This window comes from Scyliorhinus canicula, chromosome 3 (genome assembly GCF_902713615.1).
Source record: "Scyliorhinus canicula chromosome 3, sScyCan1.1, whole genome shotgun sequence".
NCBI lineage: Eukaryota > Metazoa > Chordata > Chondrichthyes > Carcharhiniformes > Scyliorhinidae > Scyliorhinus > Scyliorhinus canicula.
In genome coordinates this window covers 125,111,968-125,126,665 of record NC_052148.1, presented here as the reverse complement: position 1 = coordinate 125,126,665, position 14,698 = coordinate 125,111,968, and the positions used below count along the sequence as shown (strand labels likewise).

The window sequence follows — 14,698 nt, the reverse complement described above, 5'->3', positions numbered from 1 at the left end:
TTTCACACAAGGCAGAGAAGTTAACAACTGAGTCATAAAAAAAGATTCCTTTCTTATAAAAAGAGGATAATTGTGACAGGTATACTTCATCATATGTAGGTTCAGCTGACAAGATCAGCTTCAAATCCAAAACATTAAAATCTCTATCACTGCACCTACATTTCCAACCTTAATAGGCTGGAAATATACAGAGAACAATAATATTGCTTTCTATATGGATTTAAATGATTCCGAAGCACAGAACTGAAATTTCATTTTTGTATTAAATGTGGAGGGTATACAATGTTGAACTAAATCTTTGCAATTATTTCCCAGAAATTCAGTTACATAATTTCAGTAGCAACAGTGCACCAGGTTATCAAATATCAGTATTAATAATTAAAGTATTGTTTAAAGCACTGATAGCAGAGTCATCAGTCCAAATCCAGTAGCTATTTGCACTTGAATACAAAGACCAGCACATGAGTTAAGGTTCCTGTTCCAATCAACCAGAGATTACTGTACAACACTCACCACAGTTCCATTCATCTGAGCCATCGGGGCAATCTCTCCTCCCATCACACCAAACATGATGGGACACACAAGCATGGTCAGTGCAGACTACCTCATTGTCATTACAAGATGCTGGAAAGAGGAAAAGACAAGGAATCAAAATAATTTTATTGCAAGGCTTAAAATACACAGTCCTATTTCTTGGCAGAACAGAACAATTAAAAATCTAGAACAAAATAAGACTAACTCACAAGAAAATACATAACAGACTATTGCTTCATTCAAAAATTCCTTTTGTATGACTGACTCAGAATGGAAACAAATAATTCCAAGTGGAATTTTGAAATATCATTAGTTTTGTTTCATCAAGTTGGTTCCCTTTTGAATTTTACCAATTTCAAATTATTTTTAATTGAAAACAATCTTTCTGAAACATCCACTTGAAAAATAATACCCACATATGTTTAATGTTGTCACACTCTGCTGTAAAGTATTCTGAACATTTCCCATAAGGTGCTGGTGTGTTCTCAGTGACTAAGCTGGGTGAAAGATCAACAATCAGTCTTGCACGCTTGTCAGCTATTTAAGAGTAGCTGCTCCTTTGAAAGTAAATGGGTGTACAGTGTGCAAGTGATATGCTGCTTTCTCCATCACAAAAAAAACCTGAAGTTCTTCAAAAAATGTTTTAAATCATAGTATTGTTTTTGGATGGATTATTGATCACTATGAAAATATGGCATTTAAATTAATCAAAATAGGATATGCCATTCAGCAAAAACATTCAACACTAACAAATGTATATTATTAAAATCCCAATAATGTAAATTCAGTAAGCAGATGCTACTCATTTGGGAGGTGAATTATGGAAGGCAATTCACTCTTCAAAATGAGCTCAGTCACACTTCTGTTTGTCATTGATGATTTATGGGCTCACAGCATACTTTAAACAGCCTAGTAATTCACAGTTACCAGGATACCCCCAATATTCATATAATGGAAACTTTGATTTTATGCTCGCAAGTCCCTGGGGTGATATGGAACGCCATGTCTTAAGGTCATGGTGTTGCTGTGGGGGAAAGCACATTGCTATGAAGCATGATGCTAAGTAGCCTCAATGCACTGAGTAACTGTAGAGCTATGTTAACATCTACCAGTCAGTATGTTTAGCTGCAATAAGTTTGGAACAGAAAGAAGGTTTAAAAGCAGAGCATCACTAGAGCCTAAAGACATGCTCTGACGCAAAACTTCAATTTGGCAACAGAAAAATACAAAATGCCAGTGATGAATTACAGCAATTCTTTTCATCCGCCTTGTCAGTACAGTCCTGGAAACCATCACAGATCATTGTATGCTTGATACAGGTCTTGTCAATGGGGCATTCCCAGAGGCCTCTCTCACTACAACCTGAGAAGAAACAAAAATAAGTCAAGAGCTCCAAAGAGGAACAAACAAATTGATTGCCAACTTTTGTGGAAAATTAACAAAGAAAAAGAAAATCAGTTTATATTAGAACATAGAACAGTACAGAACAGGCCCTTCGGCCCTCAATGTTGTGCCGAGCCATGATCACCCTACTCAAACCCACGTATCCACCCTATACCCGTAACCCAACAACCCCCCCTTAACCTTATTTTTATTAGGACACTGCGGGCAATTTAGCATGGCCAATCCACCTAACCCGCACATCTTTGGACTGTGGGAGGAAACCGGAGGAAACCCACGCACACAGGGGGAGGACATGCAGACTCCACACAGACAGTGACCCAGCCGGGAATCGAACCTGGGACCCTGGAGCTGTGAAGCATTTATGCTAACCACCATGCTACCCTGCTTTACAAAGAATGTATGCTGAATGATATTATTATCTTCTCAGAAATGTGTCCTAAGATTTGTTTTCCAGGACCAAAGTATTCAGAGGTTAAAATGAGTGCCTCTGGCTAAGAGCTCAGTGGTGTAATCTAATGTCAATCTGCCTATCAGATCACAGAACTTCTTCATATCCTCCTATTGTTCTTAACATTTGCTTACTACTCCTCCCCAGTCAGAGAATGGCAGCAGAGATACCTGTCTTAGTTTATCCCAGTACAGGAGTACTCAAATTCCTCAACATACCAAAACATATTCAGTTCCACCTAAAGTAAGTGTGTAAAGAACCCAACTAACCCAAATCCTAATACATTTCATAATTTTGCTTATTGAAACCCTATGTCATTCTAACAAATAAAAAGAGAATAATGGGAGCATTGACCAGGTCAGGCCGTTTTGGAGAGGTAAACAAGTTAACTTTTTAGCTCAATGATCTTTCATTCTGTTTCCCCATCTACAAGTGCTGCATGACCAGCTGAGGCATTTTCCCTATTTATTTTGGATTCCCAGTATCCATAGTATTATGCTGCTGAACTTCCATTCTGAGGAATTGTTTCAGTAGCACAGTGGGCTAAACAGCTGGCTTTTAGAGCAGACCAGGGCAGGCCAGCAGCACGGTTCAATTCCCATACCGGCCTCCCCGAACAGGCGGCGGAATGTGGTGACTAGGGGCTTTTCACAGTAACTTCATTGAGCAATAGGTGATTTTCATTTCATTTCATTTCAGTCATATAAACTGGCTGTTTGTCAGGTAGTGAATCTTTCTATAATGTTACAATTGTGAGGTTTGCAAGATTATGCTGCTTTAGGGCTGTATCGTTTGGGATTGTAGCTTTAAATGTAGGGTAATTGAAGGGGAATATGTGACCTGTGGTGGAGTCTGCCTGACAGAAAGTCTGTTAGAAATCTAAGATTCCTTGTTGTTAGAGATCAAAGGAAGACTCAGATTGTGCATTTTTCTTGAATGTTTTTATTGGATTTACACATTTTGTATTTCACAACTCGTATGTTGTGTTACCCTTTACATAACCGCGCCGACCAGAGAAAAAACAAACAGAACATAGCAAAGATGAGCAAGAAATAAAAGGAGGGAAACAGATAGGTAGATGCCAGTACAGATATTTATACAGAATTGCTTTCCCTCCTGCTGTGGCTGTGTGTCCCCCTTTGAAGTATTGAAACCTTGAAAACAGCACGAGAGGAGAGACAGTTGGGGGAGTGAAAACAGCGCGAGAGGAGAGACAGTTGGGGGAGTGAAAACAGCGCGAGAGGAGAGACAGCCGAGACATTGAAAACAACGCGAGAGGAGAGACAGCTGGGAGACGCAGTGGTTGCTGGTTAAGTGTTTTATTTTTACCTGTATTTAAGTTGGGCGGTTCCTAAACCCGAGACACTACACTTGTAGTGTCCCCCACCCTTCCACCTCCTCTAACCTAAGGGGGTGAGTCAATACTGTAGCAGGTAAGCTTTCTTTCTTTTTCTTGTTTTATCCGCAAGTTATCTGGAGGGGATGGCAGGGAAGGCAGTGCAATGTTCCTCCTGCAGAATGTTTGAGGTGAGGGACGCCATTGGTGTCCCTGCTGATTTCACCTGTGGTAAGTACACCCATCTCCAGCTCCTCAGAAACCACGTGAGGGAACTGGAGCTCAAGCTGGATGACCTTCGGATCATTCGGGAGGCAAAGGTGGTCATAGATAGTAGCTTCAGGGATGTAGTTACTCTGAAGAATCAAGATAGATGGGTAACGGTGAGAGGGGCTGGGAGGAAGCAGTCAGTGCAGGGATCCTCTGTGGTCATTCCCCTTAGTAACAAGTATACCGCTTTGGATACTGGTGGGAGGACGACTTACCAGGGGTAAGCCATGGTGACCGGATCTCCAGCACTGAGTCCATCCCTGTGGTTCAGGTGGGAAGGGGGGAGAGCAGAAAAGCAATAGTTATTGGGGACTCAATAGTTAGAGGGACAGATAGACGGTTCTGTGCAACAAAAGAGACTTACGGATGGTATGTTGCCTCCCGGGTGCCAGGGTCTGTGATGTCTCGGACCGTGTTTTCAGAATCCTTTAGGGGGAGGGGGAACAGTCACAAGTCGTGGTACAAATCGGTACCAACGACATAGGTAAGAGTAGGGATGGGTATTTAAAACAGGAATTTAGGGAGCTAGGGTAGAAGCTGAGAGCCAGGACAAACCATGTTGTCATCCCTGGTTTGTTGCCAGTGCCACGTGCTAGCGAGTTAAGGAACAGGAAGAGAGTGCAGATAAACACGTGGCTGCAGGGATGGTGTAGGAGGGAGGGTTTCAGTTACGTGGATAATTGGAGCACATTCTGGGGAAGGTGAGACCTGTACAAACAGGACGGTTTGCACCTGAACCAGAGGGGCACTAATATCCTGGGAGGGAAATTTGCTATGGCTCTTCGGGAGGGGTTTAAACTAATTTGTCAGGGGGATGGGAAAACGAGCTGTAGTCCAGAAGCCAGAGTTGAGGTATTGAGGAGGGTATCATGGTTGCAGGAGTGTACCGGCAGGCAGGAAGGTGGGTTGAAATTTGTCTACTTTAATGCAAGGAGCATCTGGAATAAGGTAGGTGAACTTGGAGCGTGGATTGGTACTTGGGACTACGATGTTGTGGCCATTATGGAGACATGGCGAGAACAGGAATGGTTGTTGGAAGTTCCAGGGTATAGATGTTTCAGTAAGAGTAGGGAAGGTGGTAAAAGAGGTGGAGGAGTTGCATTGTTAATTAAGGATAGTTTAACGGATGTAGAAAGGCAGTTCGAGGGGGATCTGCCTACTAGGTAATATGGGCTGAAGTTAGAAATAGGAAAGGAGCGGTCACGTTGTTAGGAGTTTTCTATAGACCCCCAAATTGTAATAGAGATGTGGAGGAAGAAATTGCAAAGCAGATTATGGATAGGTGTGGAGATCTCAAGGTAGTTGTCATGGGTAACTTTAACTTTCCAAATATTGATTGGAACCTCTCTAGGTCGAACAGTTCGGATGGGGCAGTTTTTGTACAGTGTGTGCAGGAAGGTTTCCTGACACAATATATGGATAGGCCGACAAGAGGGGGGGCCACATTGGTTTGGTACTGGGTAATGAACCAGGCCAAGCGTTAGATTTGTTTGTGGGAGAGCACTTTGGAGATAGTGACCACAATTCGGTGTCTTTCATTATTGCAATGGAGAGGGATAGGCCATACGGCAGGGCAGGTTTATAACTGAGGGAGGGGTAATTATGAGCGATTAGGCAAGAATTAGGGAGCATAAGATGGGAACAGAAAGTGCCAGGGAAAGGCACAAATGAAAAGTGGAGCTTGTTCAAGGAACAAATACTGCGTGTCCTTGATAGGTATGTCCCTGTCAGGCAGGGAGGAAATGGCCGTGTGAGGGGACAATGGTTCACAAAAGAGGAAAAAGGAAGCGTATGTAAGGATGAGAAAACAAGGTTCAGTTGGGTCGCTTGAGGGTTACAAGGTAGCAAGGAATGAGCTAAAAAAAAGGGCTTAGGAGAGCTAGGAGGGGGCATGAGAAGTCCTTGGTGGGTCGGATCAAGGAAAACCCCAAGACTTTTTACTCTTATGTGAGAAATAAAAGAATGACCAGGGTGAGGTTAGGGCCGGTCAAGGACAGTAGTGGGAACTTGTGCATGGAGTCATAAGAGATAGGAGAGGTGTTGAATGAATACTTTTCTTCAGTGTTCACTGAGGACAGGGGCTATGTTTTTGAGGATGAGAGTGTGATACAGGTGGGTAGGCTGGAGGAGGTAGATGTTCTGTGGGAAGATGTATTAGCAATTTTGAAAAACCTGAGGGTCGACAAGTCCCCCGGGCCAGATGGGATAAATCCTAGGATTCTTTGGGAGGCAAGGGATGAGATTCAAGAGCCTTTGACTTTGATCTTTGGGTCCTCACTGTCCACGGGGATAGTGCCAGAGGACTGGAGAGTGGCGAATGTTGTTCCTCTGTTCAAGAAAGGGAATAGGAATGACCCTAGTAATTATAGGCCGGTTAGTCTTATTTCGGTGGTTGGCAAGTTAATGGAAAGGGTCCTGAGGGATGGGATTAATGACCATTTGGAAAGATGCAGCTTAATCCGGGATAGTCAACACGGATTCATGAAGGGTAAGTCTTGCCTCACAAATTTGATTGAATTCTTTGAGGAGGTAACTAAGTTTGTAGATGAAGGTAGAGCAGTTGGTGTTGTATACATGGATTTCAGTAAGGCATTTGATAAGGTTCCCCATGGTCAGCTCATGAAGAAAGTAAGGAGGTGTGGGATAGAGAGAAATTTGGCCAATTGGATAAGTAACTGATGATCATATAGAAGACAGAGGGTGGTGGTGGATGGAAAATTTTCAGACTGGAGATCAGTTACCAGCGGTGTACCACAGGGATCAGTGCTGGGTCCTCTGCTATTTGTGATTTTTATAAATGACTTGGAGGAGGGGGCTGAAGGGTGGGTCAGTAAATTTGCTGATGACACCAAGATTGGTGGAATAGTGGATGAGGTGGAGGGCTGTTGTAGGCTGCACAGGGACATTGATAGGATGCAGAGCTGGGCTGAAAAATGGCAGATGGAGTTTAACCCTATAAGTCCGAGGTGATTCATTTTGGTAGGACAAATATGAATGCAGATTACAGGGTCAACGGCAGGGTTCTGAGGAATGTGGAGGAACAGAGAGATCTTGGGGTTCATGTCCACAGATCTCTGAAGGTTGCCATTCAAGTGGATAGAGCCGTGAAGAAGGCCTATAGTGTGTTAGCGTTTATTAACAGGGGGCTTGAGTTTAAGAGCCGTGGGGTTATGCTGCAACTGTACAGGACCCTGGTGAGACCACATTTGGAGTATTGTGTGCAGTTCTGGTCACCTCATTATAGGAAGGATGTGGAAGCATTGGAAAGGGTGCAAAGGAGATTTACCAGGATGCTGCCTGGATTGGAGGGTAGGTCTTATGAGGAAAGGTTGAGGGAGCTAGGGCGTTTCTCATTGGAGCGAAGGAGGATGAGCGGCGACTTAATAGAGTTTCATAAGATGATGAGGGGGATAGATAGAGTGGACGTTCAGAGACTATTTCCTTGGGTGGATGCAGCTGTTACAAAGGGGCATAACTATAAGGTTTGGGGTGGGAGATATAGGAGGGATGTCCGAGGTAGGTTCTTTACTCAGAGAGTGGTTAGGGTGTGGAATGGACTGCCTGCTGTGATAGTGGAGTCAGACACTTCCGGAACTTTCAAGCGGTTATTGGATAGGCACATGGAGCGGGATAGCTTGATCTTGGTTTCGGACAAAGCTCGGCACAACATCAAGGGCCGAAGGGCCTGTTCTGTGCTGTATTGTTCTATGTTCTATGTACCTTTGTTGCAGTTCCCAGTTTGGCCTGGTATTTGCACATGTCTATCTACAGTTTTAGTCCCTTGCCCCTCTCAATTTCATAGTGTGTCCTCCCTTCCCACCCCAGCCCCCCCTTTCATTTTCATCTCTATCCCGTGACTCACTTGCGTCTCCTGCTTCCAAGCCACTCCCCCCCCCCCCCCCCCCCCCCCCCCCAACCCCTCTTACTCTATTGGTTGCTGGCTACGAACATGTCCTGGAACAAGTTGGTGAACCTCTTCTGACCCTCGGATGGCAAATTTTATTTTCTCCAGTTTGGGAAATCCGTCTGGTTGGACAGCTAGTCTGCAGCCTTGGGTGGTGCTGCCAATCACCAGTCGAGCAGGATTCAACGTCTGCCAATCAGGGAGGCAAGGGCGGTGTCCCCCTCCCCATGAAGAGTTCTGACTGGTCTGAGACCCCGAAGAATGCCACTTTTGGGTATGGCTCCACCCTCACGCCCACAATTCCGAACATGGCCTCAGAGAAGGCCATGCAGTACCAAGCAAGTCTGATGCAGGCCCAGAACATGTGGATGTGGTTGGCCGGGCCTTCCTGGTACCATTCACACTTGGCCTCCACCTCGGAAAGAACCCACTCATTCAGGTTCAGGTTAGGCGTGCTCTGTGTACCACCTTTAGCTGCGTTAGACTCAGCCCTGTGCTTGTGGAGGTGGAGTTCACCCTGTGCAGTGCTTTGATCCTGAGTCCTCCCCCTATCCCTATGCCTAGTTCCTCCTTCCATTTTTTCCTTGTCTCGTCCAAGGGGAGCGTACCTCCTCCAACAGTCGACGTACAGGTCCCTTCCCTAGGTCGCTCGGGTCCAGTAGTTCTTCGACGAATGAATGTCCTGGTATCTGGGGGTACGTCACTGTTTCCTTACGGAGGTGATTTTTGACCTTTATGTGTTTTAACTCATTTCCTTTTGGTAATTGGAACCTCTCAGTGAGTTCCTCCATCATCGCTACTGTGTTATACGTGTACATGTTCCTAACCATTAGTATCACCTCATCCTGTCTCCACTTTTGAGGGTGGCGTCCATTATTGCGGGAGTAAACCTGAGGTTGTTGCAGATGGGGGGCCATGGGACATTTTGGTTAGGCCTAAGTGTGGCCTCATCTAGTACCACATCCGGAGCATGGCTGCTACCACAGGGCTTCTTGCGTACTTGGTCGGGGGAGGGGGATGGGAGTGCAGTTGTGACTAGGGATCAGAGGGGCATCCCTATGCAGGAACTCTCCTCCATCTTCACCTATTCTGCTCCCGGTTCCTTCACCCATCCCCTCACTTTCTGCTGTGGCCGCCCAGTGGTAGAACTGTTAGTTTGGGGGGGGGGGGGGGGGGGGGGGTGTCAGACCTCTCATGCTTCTTATCCTGTGTAAGACCCTCTTTTGGATCCTCGGACCCCCCCCCCCCCCCCCCCCCCCCCCAGTGGAGGGACCTGAGTAAGAAGAGGAACCTGGGCAATATGTTCATTTTGATCGTCTGCACTCTCCCTGCCAGCGAGAGTGGGAGTGAGACCCATCTCTGCCCGTTCTCCCTGTGTGTGCATGGGTTCCCTCCGGGTGCTCCGGTTTCCTCCCACAATCCAAAGATGAGCAGGTTAGGTGGATTGGCTATGATAAATTGCCCTTAGTGTCCAAAATTGCCCTTAGAGTTGGGTAGGGTTACTGGGTTATGGGGGATAGGGTGGAGGTGCGGGCTTGGGTGCACTCGATGGGCCGAATGGCCTCCTTCTGCACTGTAAATTCTATGAATTCTATTGTGCAGAAAGCCACTGAGAGCTAACACTCAGATTGCAAACTGAGTTTAAAGGAGGCTGTAAGATTTGCCAAGCTTAGTGCAAGAGGAAGGGATCCAAGGATAACCCTCACAATGAAAGCCAATTCCAGGATTACTCGGCTGTGACAGCAAAAAAGCAAGCCATTGGACCTGAGAATAATTTTAGACTGGTTCCTGGAGGATAAAGTGTCCACTTAAGGAACAATATAACATATAATTGTACAGGAGATTTTCATTCATGCAAGAGGTTAAAAGGGGGATCTCTTGGGCAGCATGGTAGTGCAGTGGTTAGCACTATTGTCTCACGGCGCCGAGGTCCCAGGTTCAATCCCGGCTCTGGGTCACTCTCCGTGTGGAGTTTGCACATTCTCCCCGTGTCTGTGTGGGTTTCACCCCCACAATCCAAAGATATGCAGGATAGGTGGATTGGCCACGCTAAATTGCCCCTTAATTGGAAAAAATGAATTGGGTACTCTAAATTAATTTTAAAAGGGGAATCTCTTTTCTGTAATTGAAAGTACAAATTACCTACAAAAAAGTGTTCAGTCAATAGAGTTTTTTGACATTTGGTATAGTAGAAGTTTGAAAATATCAAACCTTGATGTGTCATTCTTTCAGCTATTAGCTTATAATTAGAAATTTGAACATCTAATTAGCAGTTTCTACAGGGATCAGAACAACAATAAGTGTCCTACAGTAAAGTTAGCACTGGTGGTCACAATTCTCATTCAAAACAGGTATTTCTAAAATTTAGTTTATCAGGTAAAAATTTCGAAGCAATTTCTGTTTAATCAGTCACCCATAATGATCCATTATGAAGCCAGTATTGTGCATTTCAGAACTGAAGACAGTGAATGAGTATACTGATACAAGAAAAAATATCACAAACTAGAAAATATTTAATCTGATGCTCAATAAAAGCATATTTTTTCATATACAGAGTAAAACATATTTCCTTGTGAGGAACTGGAAAACCAATTCAAACATTGGGCCGTAACTTCCTCGGAGTGGCAATCAAATCGATTGCCTCCCGCTGCCCAATTACTTATGGAATTTGTCTTCCGATTCTGTCCAGTCAGCACAGCTTGTCTGCAAGGTGCAGCATCAAAGTCCAGCTCCATCGAAGTGAAGTTGACATTGCCCCCTTTTTACAGCACCAGCTGCCTTAAACCAGGAAAGTTAAAGGTCCCATTGAAATATAAAGGTCTTTAACAGGCCAGATAGAAGGTAAGTGTTTCAAGGTACATGGATAAGACTTGAGGCGTGGGAGGATTGGATGTGTGGGGAGAGGGCCTTGGTGAGGTTGGAGTGGGGTCGTCAGTCAGACCTCAGGGGGATGTTCATAGATCTGAGGGAGGGGGGTTCAGACCTCAGGAAGGAGGTGGAAGGGGGCCCAAGCGAAGAGGGTGGGGTGTGCCGGACTTGGGAGTGGAGGTTAGGGGTGTCAGACCTCGGGGGGGGGGTTTGTACAGCCTTGGTGGTGGAGTGAGGGGGGATCAGGTCGAACATGCAACAAAGAGGTGGGAGGATCAGATTGGATTGGGACCTGTGGATTGGGGTTTGAGTTGGAGTGGCATGCAAATCCTTACATGTTAAGTTCCAAAAGTGCACCTTGGGGTACATCCCAATCCGACCCTGGGGAGCTCGGAAGTTATGGCTCATTGTCTCACCTCACACCTTGATCTTGAAGAGATTTTCCTTTCACAACTGCACGTTCTGCATTAGAATTTAGCGCAAAATGCTAAAGTAACTTACCTTTCGATCTGTACTATATGCATGAAAAAATGCAATCATGATATTAGAGATAAGTGCGCACACTATATGCTGGCCAATTACCATCGTTACAATTTTCTGCTCTAAACCTCTGTCTCTCCTCCCCACTATTCCTTTAATTCTGTTCTGAAAACTCACCTCTTTTGGCCAAGCTTTTAATCAGCTTTTCTAATGTTTCGTCTTTAGTTCAGCATTCATTTTGTCTGATTTTGTTACTGTGAAGCAGCTAGACCGTTTGAGTATATTAAAGCTGCTATACAAACGTGAGTTGTTGTTTTGTTCAGAAAATGCAACTAACAAACTTAAAATGGGTCCAAGATGAACAGGTATTTCTTCATGCTTTTTGAAAACTGTATTTGAAGTCGTTATCTGCAAAAATATCTTTTATCCAAGGTTAAACTTTGGTAAGCACCACATGAACCTATGGAGGGAAGCATCATTTTGAATTGCTACTTCAATCTGTTGTAGTGAGGTCAAATGGACTACTGTGTGGGATAATCTGTTGTAACCATGTTTGATTGCTATTCTATAAAAAGGTCAGTTGCCATGAGAATACTAGACTGCACTTATGGTTTTAGAAACTTGCTTCTTGTTTGTATCAGACCCGCTGGAGAGTATGGGGAGAATTATGGGCTTATTAGAGAGGTTCGGGGCCTTCTCGGGTTCCAAGTTGAATGTGGGAAAAAAGTGAGGTGTTTCCGGTGAGTGAGGCGGGTCGGGGACCCAATGTGGAAGTTGCCATTTAGGGTAGCCAGGGACAGGTTTAGGTATCTGGGGGTTCAGGTGACAGAGGATGGCAATGATGCACAACTGGAACCTGACAAATTTGGTGGAGGAGATAAACGAGGACTTTAGGAGATGGAATAGGTTACACCTGATGCTGGCGGGGAGGGTCCAGGTGGTAAAAATGAATGTTCTGCCAAGGTTCCTATTTGTATTCCAGACCCTCCTGATCTTCATTCCAAAACCCTTTTCCCAGAAAGTGGATGCAGTGATTTTGGAGTTTATATGGGCGGGAAAGGTACCTAGGGTGAAGAGGGCCCTGCTGCATAGGCAGAGGCAGAAAGGGGGGTTGGCGTTACCGAATCTGCTGCCCTACTATTGGATGGAGAATGTGGAGAAGGTGAGGCGGTGGTGGGAAGGGGAGGGGGTAGAATGGGTTAGGATGGTGGAGGAGACTTGTAGAGGGTCTAGCCTGAGGGCAATGGTGACGGTGGCACTACCGCTGGCACAGAGGAGGTATACTGAGAGCCTGGTGGTACAGTCCACGATTAGGGTGTGGAACCAGCTGAAGAGACACTTTACGATGGAGGGGATGTCAGTGCTCAGACTGCTGTGTGGGAACCATGGGTACAAGCCAGGGGGAGACTGATGGCATGTATAGGAGGTGGAGAAAGGTGAGGCTGGTGAGGGAGAGGTATATCTGGGGGAGAGGTTTGCAAGTCTGGAAGAGCTGCGGAAGAGAGTGGAGCTTCCGAAGGGAAGCAAATTCAGGTATATGCAAGTGACGAACTTTGTGCAGAAGGAATGGAGGGGGTTTCCCAAGCTGCTCGAGTATACCTTGGGTGGGACCGGCGCCACGTCGACTGCGCGCGCCTGATTGGCGGCGATTCTCTGGGCACCGGAGAATCGTGGGAGCAGCATCAGACCCGATCACGGGTCTGACGTCCGTTCTCTGCCCCCGCGCCGAGCGCGGTTTAGGTGCGGAGGCTCGGAGAATCCCGCCCTTTATTGGAGCGGTTGCTGCTCCCGGATGTGGAAGGGGAGGGGAGGATTGGGGACATATACGGGTGGCTGGGAGAGCGCAAATGGTGAGGATTAAGGAGAAATGGGAGGAGGAGTTGAGGAGGAAGATAGATAGGTGTGTGGAGTGAGGCGGTGTACAGGGTGAATTCGACATCCTCGTGTGCGAGGATGAGTTTAATACAGTTTAAGGTGGTACACAGGGTGCACATGACTTGAGCCAGGATGAGTGGGTTCCACGGAGTGGCAGCTCCCCCTTCTCCAGCACCTCGTTAAATGCCCCCAGTAGGTGTGGTGCCAACTCCGCTGCAAACTCCTTATAATATTCCACGGGTAACTGTCCAGCCCCAGGGCCTTCCCCGACTATATCCCTATTATACTTTCTATTACCTCCCTCAGCCTTAGAGGCTCCTCTAGCGCCTGCTTCCTCATCATTGAATCTACAGTGCAGAAGGAAGCCATTTGTCCCATCAGGTATACACCGGCCACTGAAAGAGCATCCCACCCAAGCCCACACCTCCACCCTATCCCTGTAACCCAGCAACCCTACCTAATTTTTGGACAATATGGGGCAATTTAGCAAGACAAATCCACCTAACCTGCACATCTTTGGACTGTGGGAGGAAACCGGAGCATCCGGAGGAAACCCAAACAGACACAAGGAGAACGTGCAGATTCCGAATAAACAGTGACTCAAACCGAGAATCGAACCCAGGTCCCTGGCGCTGTGAAGCAACAGTGCTAACCACTGTGCTACCGTGCCGCTCCATCCAACCTTAGGATTCCAGCCCATCCAAAAACTGCCACATATATCCCCTTCCTCGTCCTCCAGATAGGCCTTGTACAATTCCTCATAGTATTCCCTAAATGCTTCATTTGTCCTCTCCGGCTCCGACACTACCTCCTCCTTCCCTGTCCGTACCCTCAAGATTTGCCTGGACACAGCCTGCATTCATAGCTGGTGGGCCAGCATACGGCTCACCTTCTTTCCATATTCGTACTGCACACCCCTCGCCCTTCGTGGTTGCCCAACAGCTCTTCCCATTGTCAGCCTATCAAACTGCCCTATATCTTCTTTCTCTTTGCCAATCCCTCCACAATGGGGGCGCTCGAATACTCCTTGTCCACCTCGACTATCTCGCCCAATAATCGTTCGTATTCCTCTTTCCTTTTCCTATCCCCGTGTACCTTGAACGAGATAATCTCCCCCCGAATGACCGCCTTTAATGCCTCCCAGAATGTGGCCACTGATACCTCCCCATTTTGTTTCAACTCCAAACTTAAGTGTTGCACAGTAGCACAAGTGGCTAGCACTGTGGCTTCACAGAGCCAGGGTCCCAGGATCGATTTCCCGCTGGGTCACTGTGCGGAATCTGCACGTTGTCCCCATGTCTGCGTGGGTTACCTCCGAATGCTCCGGTTTCCTCCCACAGTCCAAATACGTGCAGGTTAGGTGGATTGGCCATGATAAATTGCCCTTAGTGACAAAAAGGTTAGGAGGGGTTATTAGGTTATGGGGATAGGGTGGAAGTGAGGGCTTAAATGGGTCGGTGCAGACTCGATGGGCCAAATGGCCTCCTTCTGCACTGTATGTTCTATGTTCCACGTAATCTTTAATCACTGACCCCACCTCACCGCAGAACCCCCTGTCCTCTAACAGCCCCGAATCTAA

The 14,698-nt window shown here is 46.3% G+C and overlaps 1 protein-coding gene across 12 annotated transcripts in view; it reads right to left on the bottom strand.

The window, feature by feature from the left end:
* corin (corin, serine peptidase) overlaps nt 1–14,698 on the bottom strand; it is a 309,000-nt gene that overhangs the window by 66,662 nt on the left and 227,640 nt on the right. For all 12 annotated transcript variants that reach the window (XM_038791255.1, XM_038791254.1, XM_038791261.1 and 9 more), the window contains exons 14-15: nt 1,783–1,896; nt 514–624 (exon numbers count right to left, since the gene is read on the bottom strand). In XM_038791255.1, the coding sequence (XP_038647183.1) occupies nt 514–624; nt 1,783–1,896 (225 nt within the window). The remainder of the gene's footprint in view (nt 1–513; nt 625–1,782; nt 1,897–14,698) is intronic.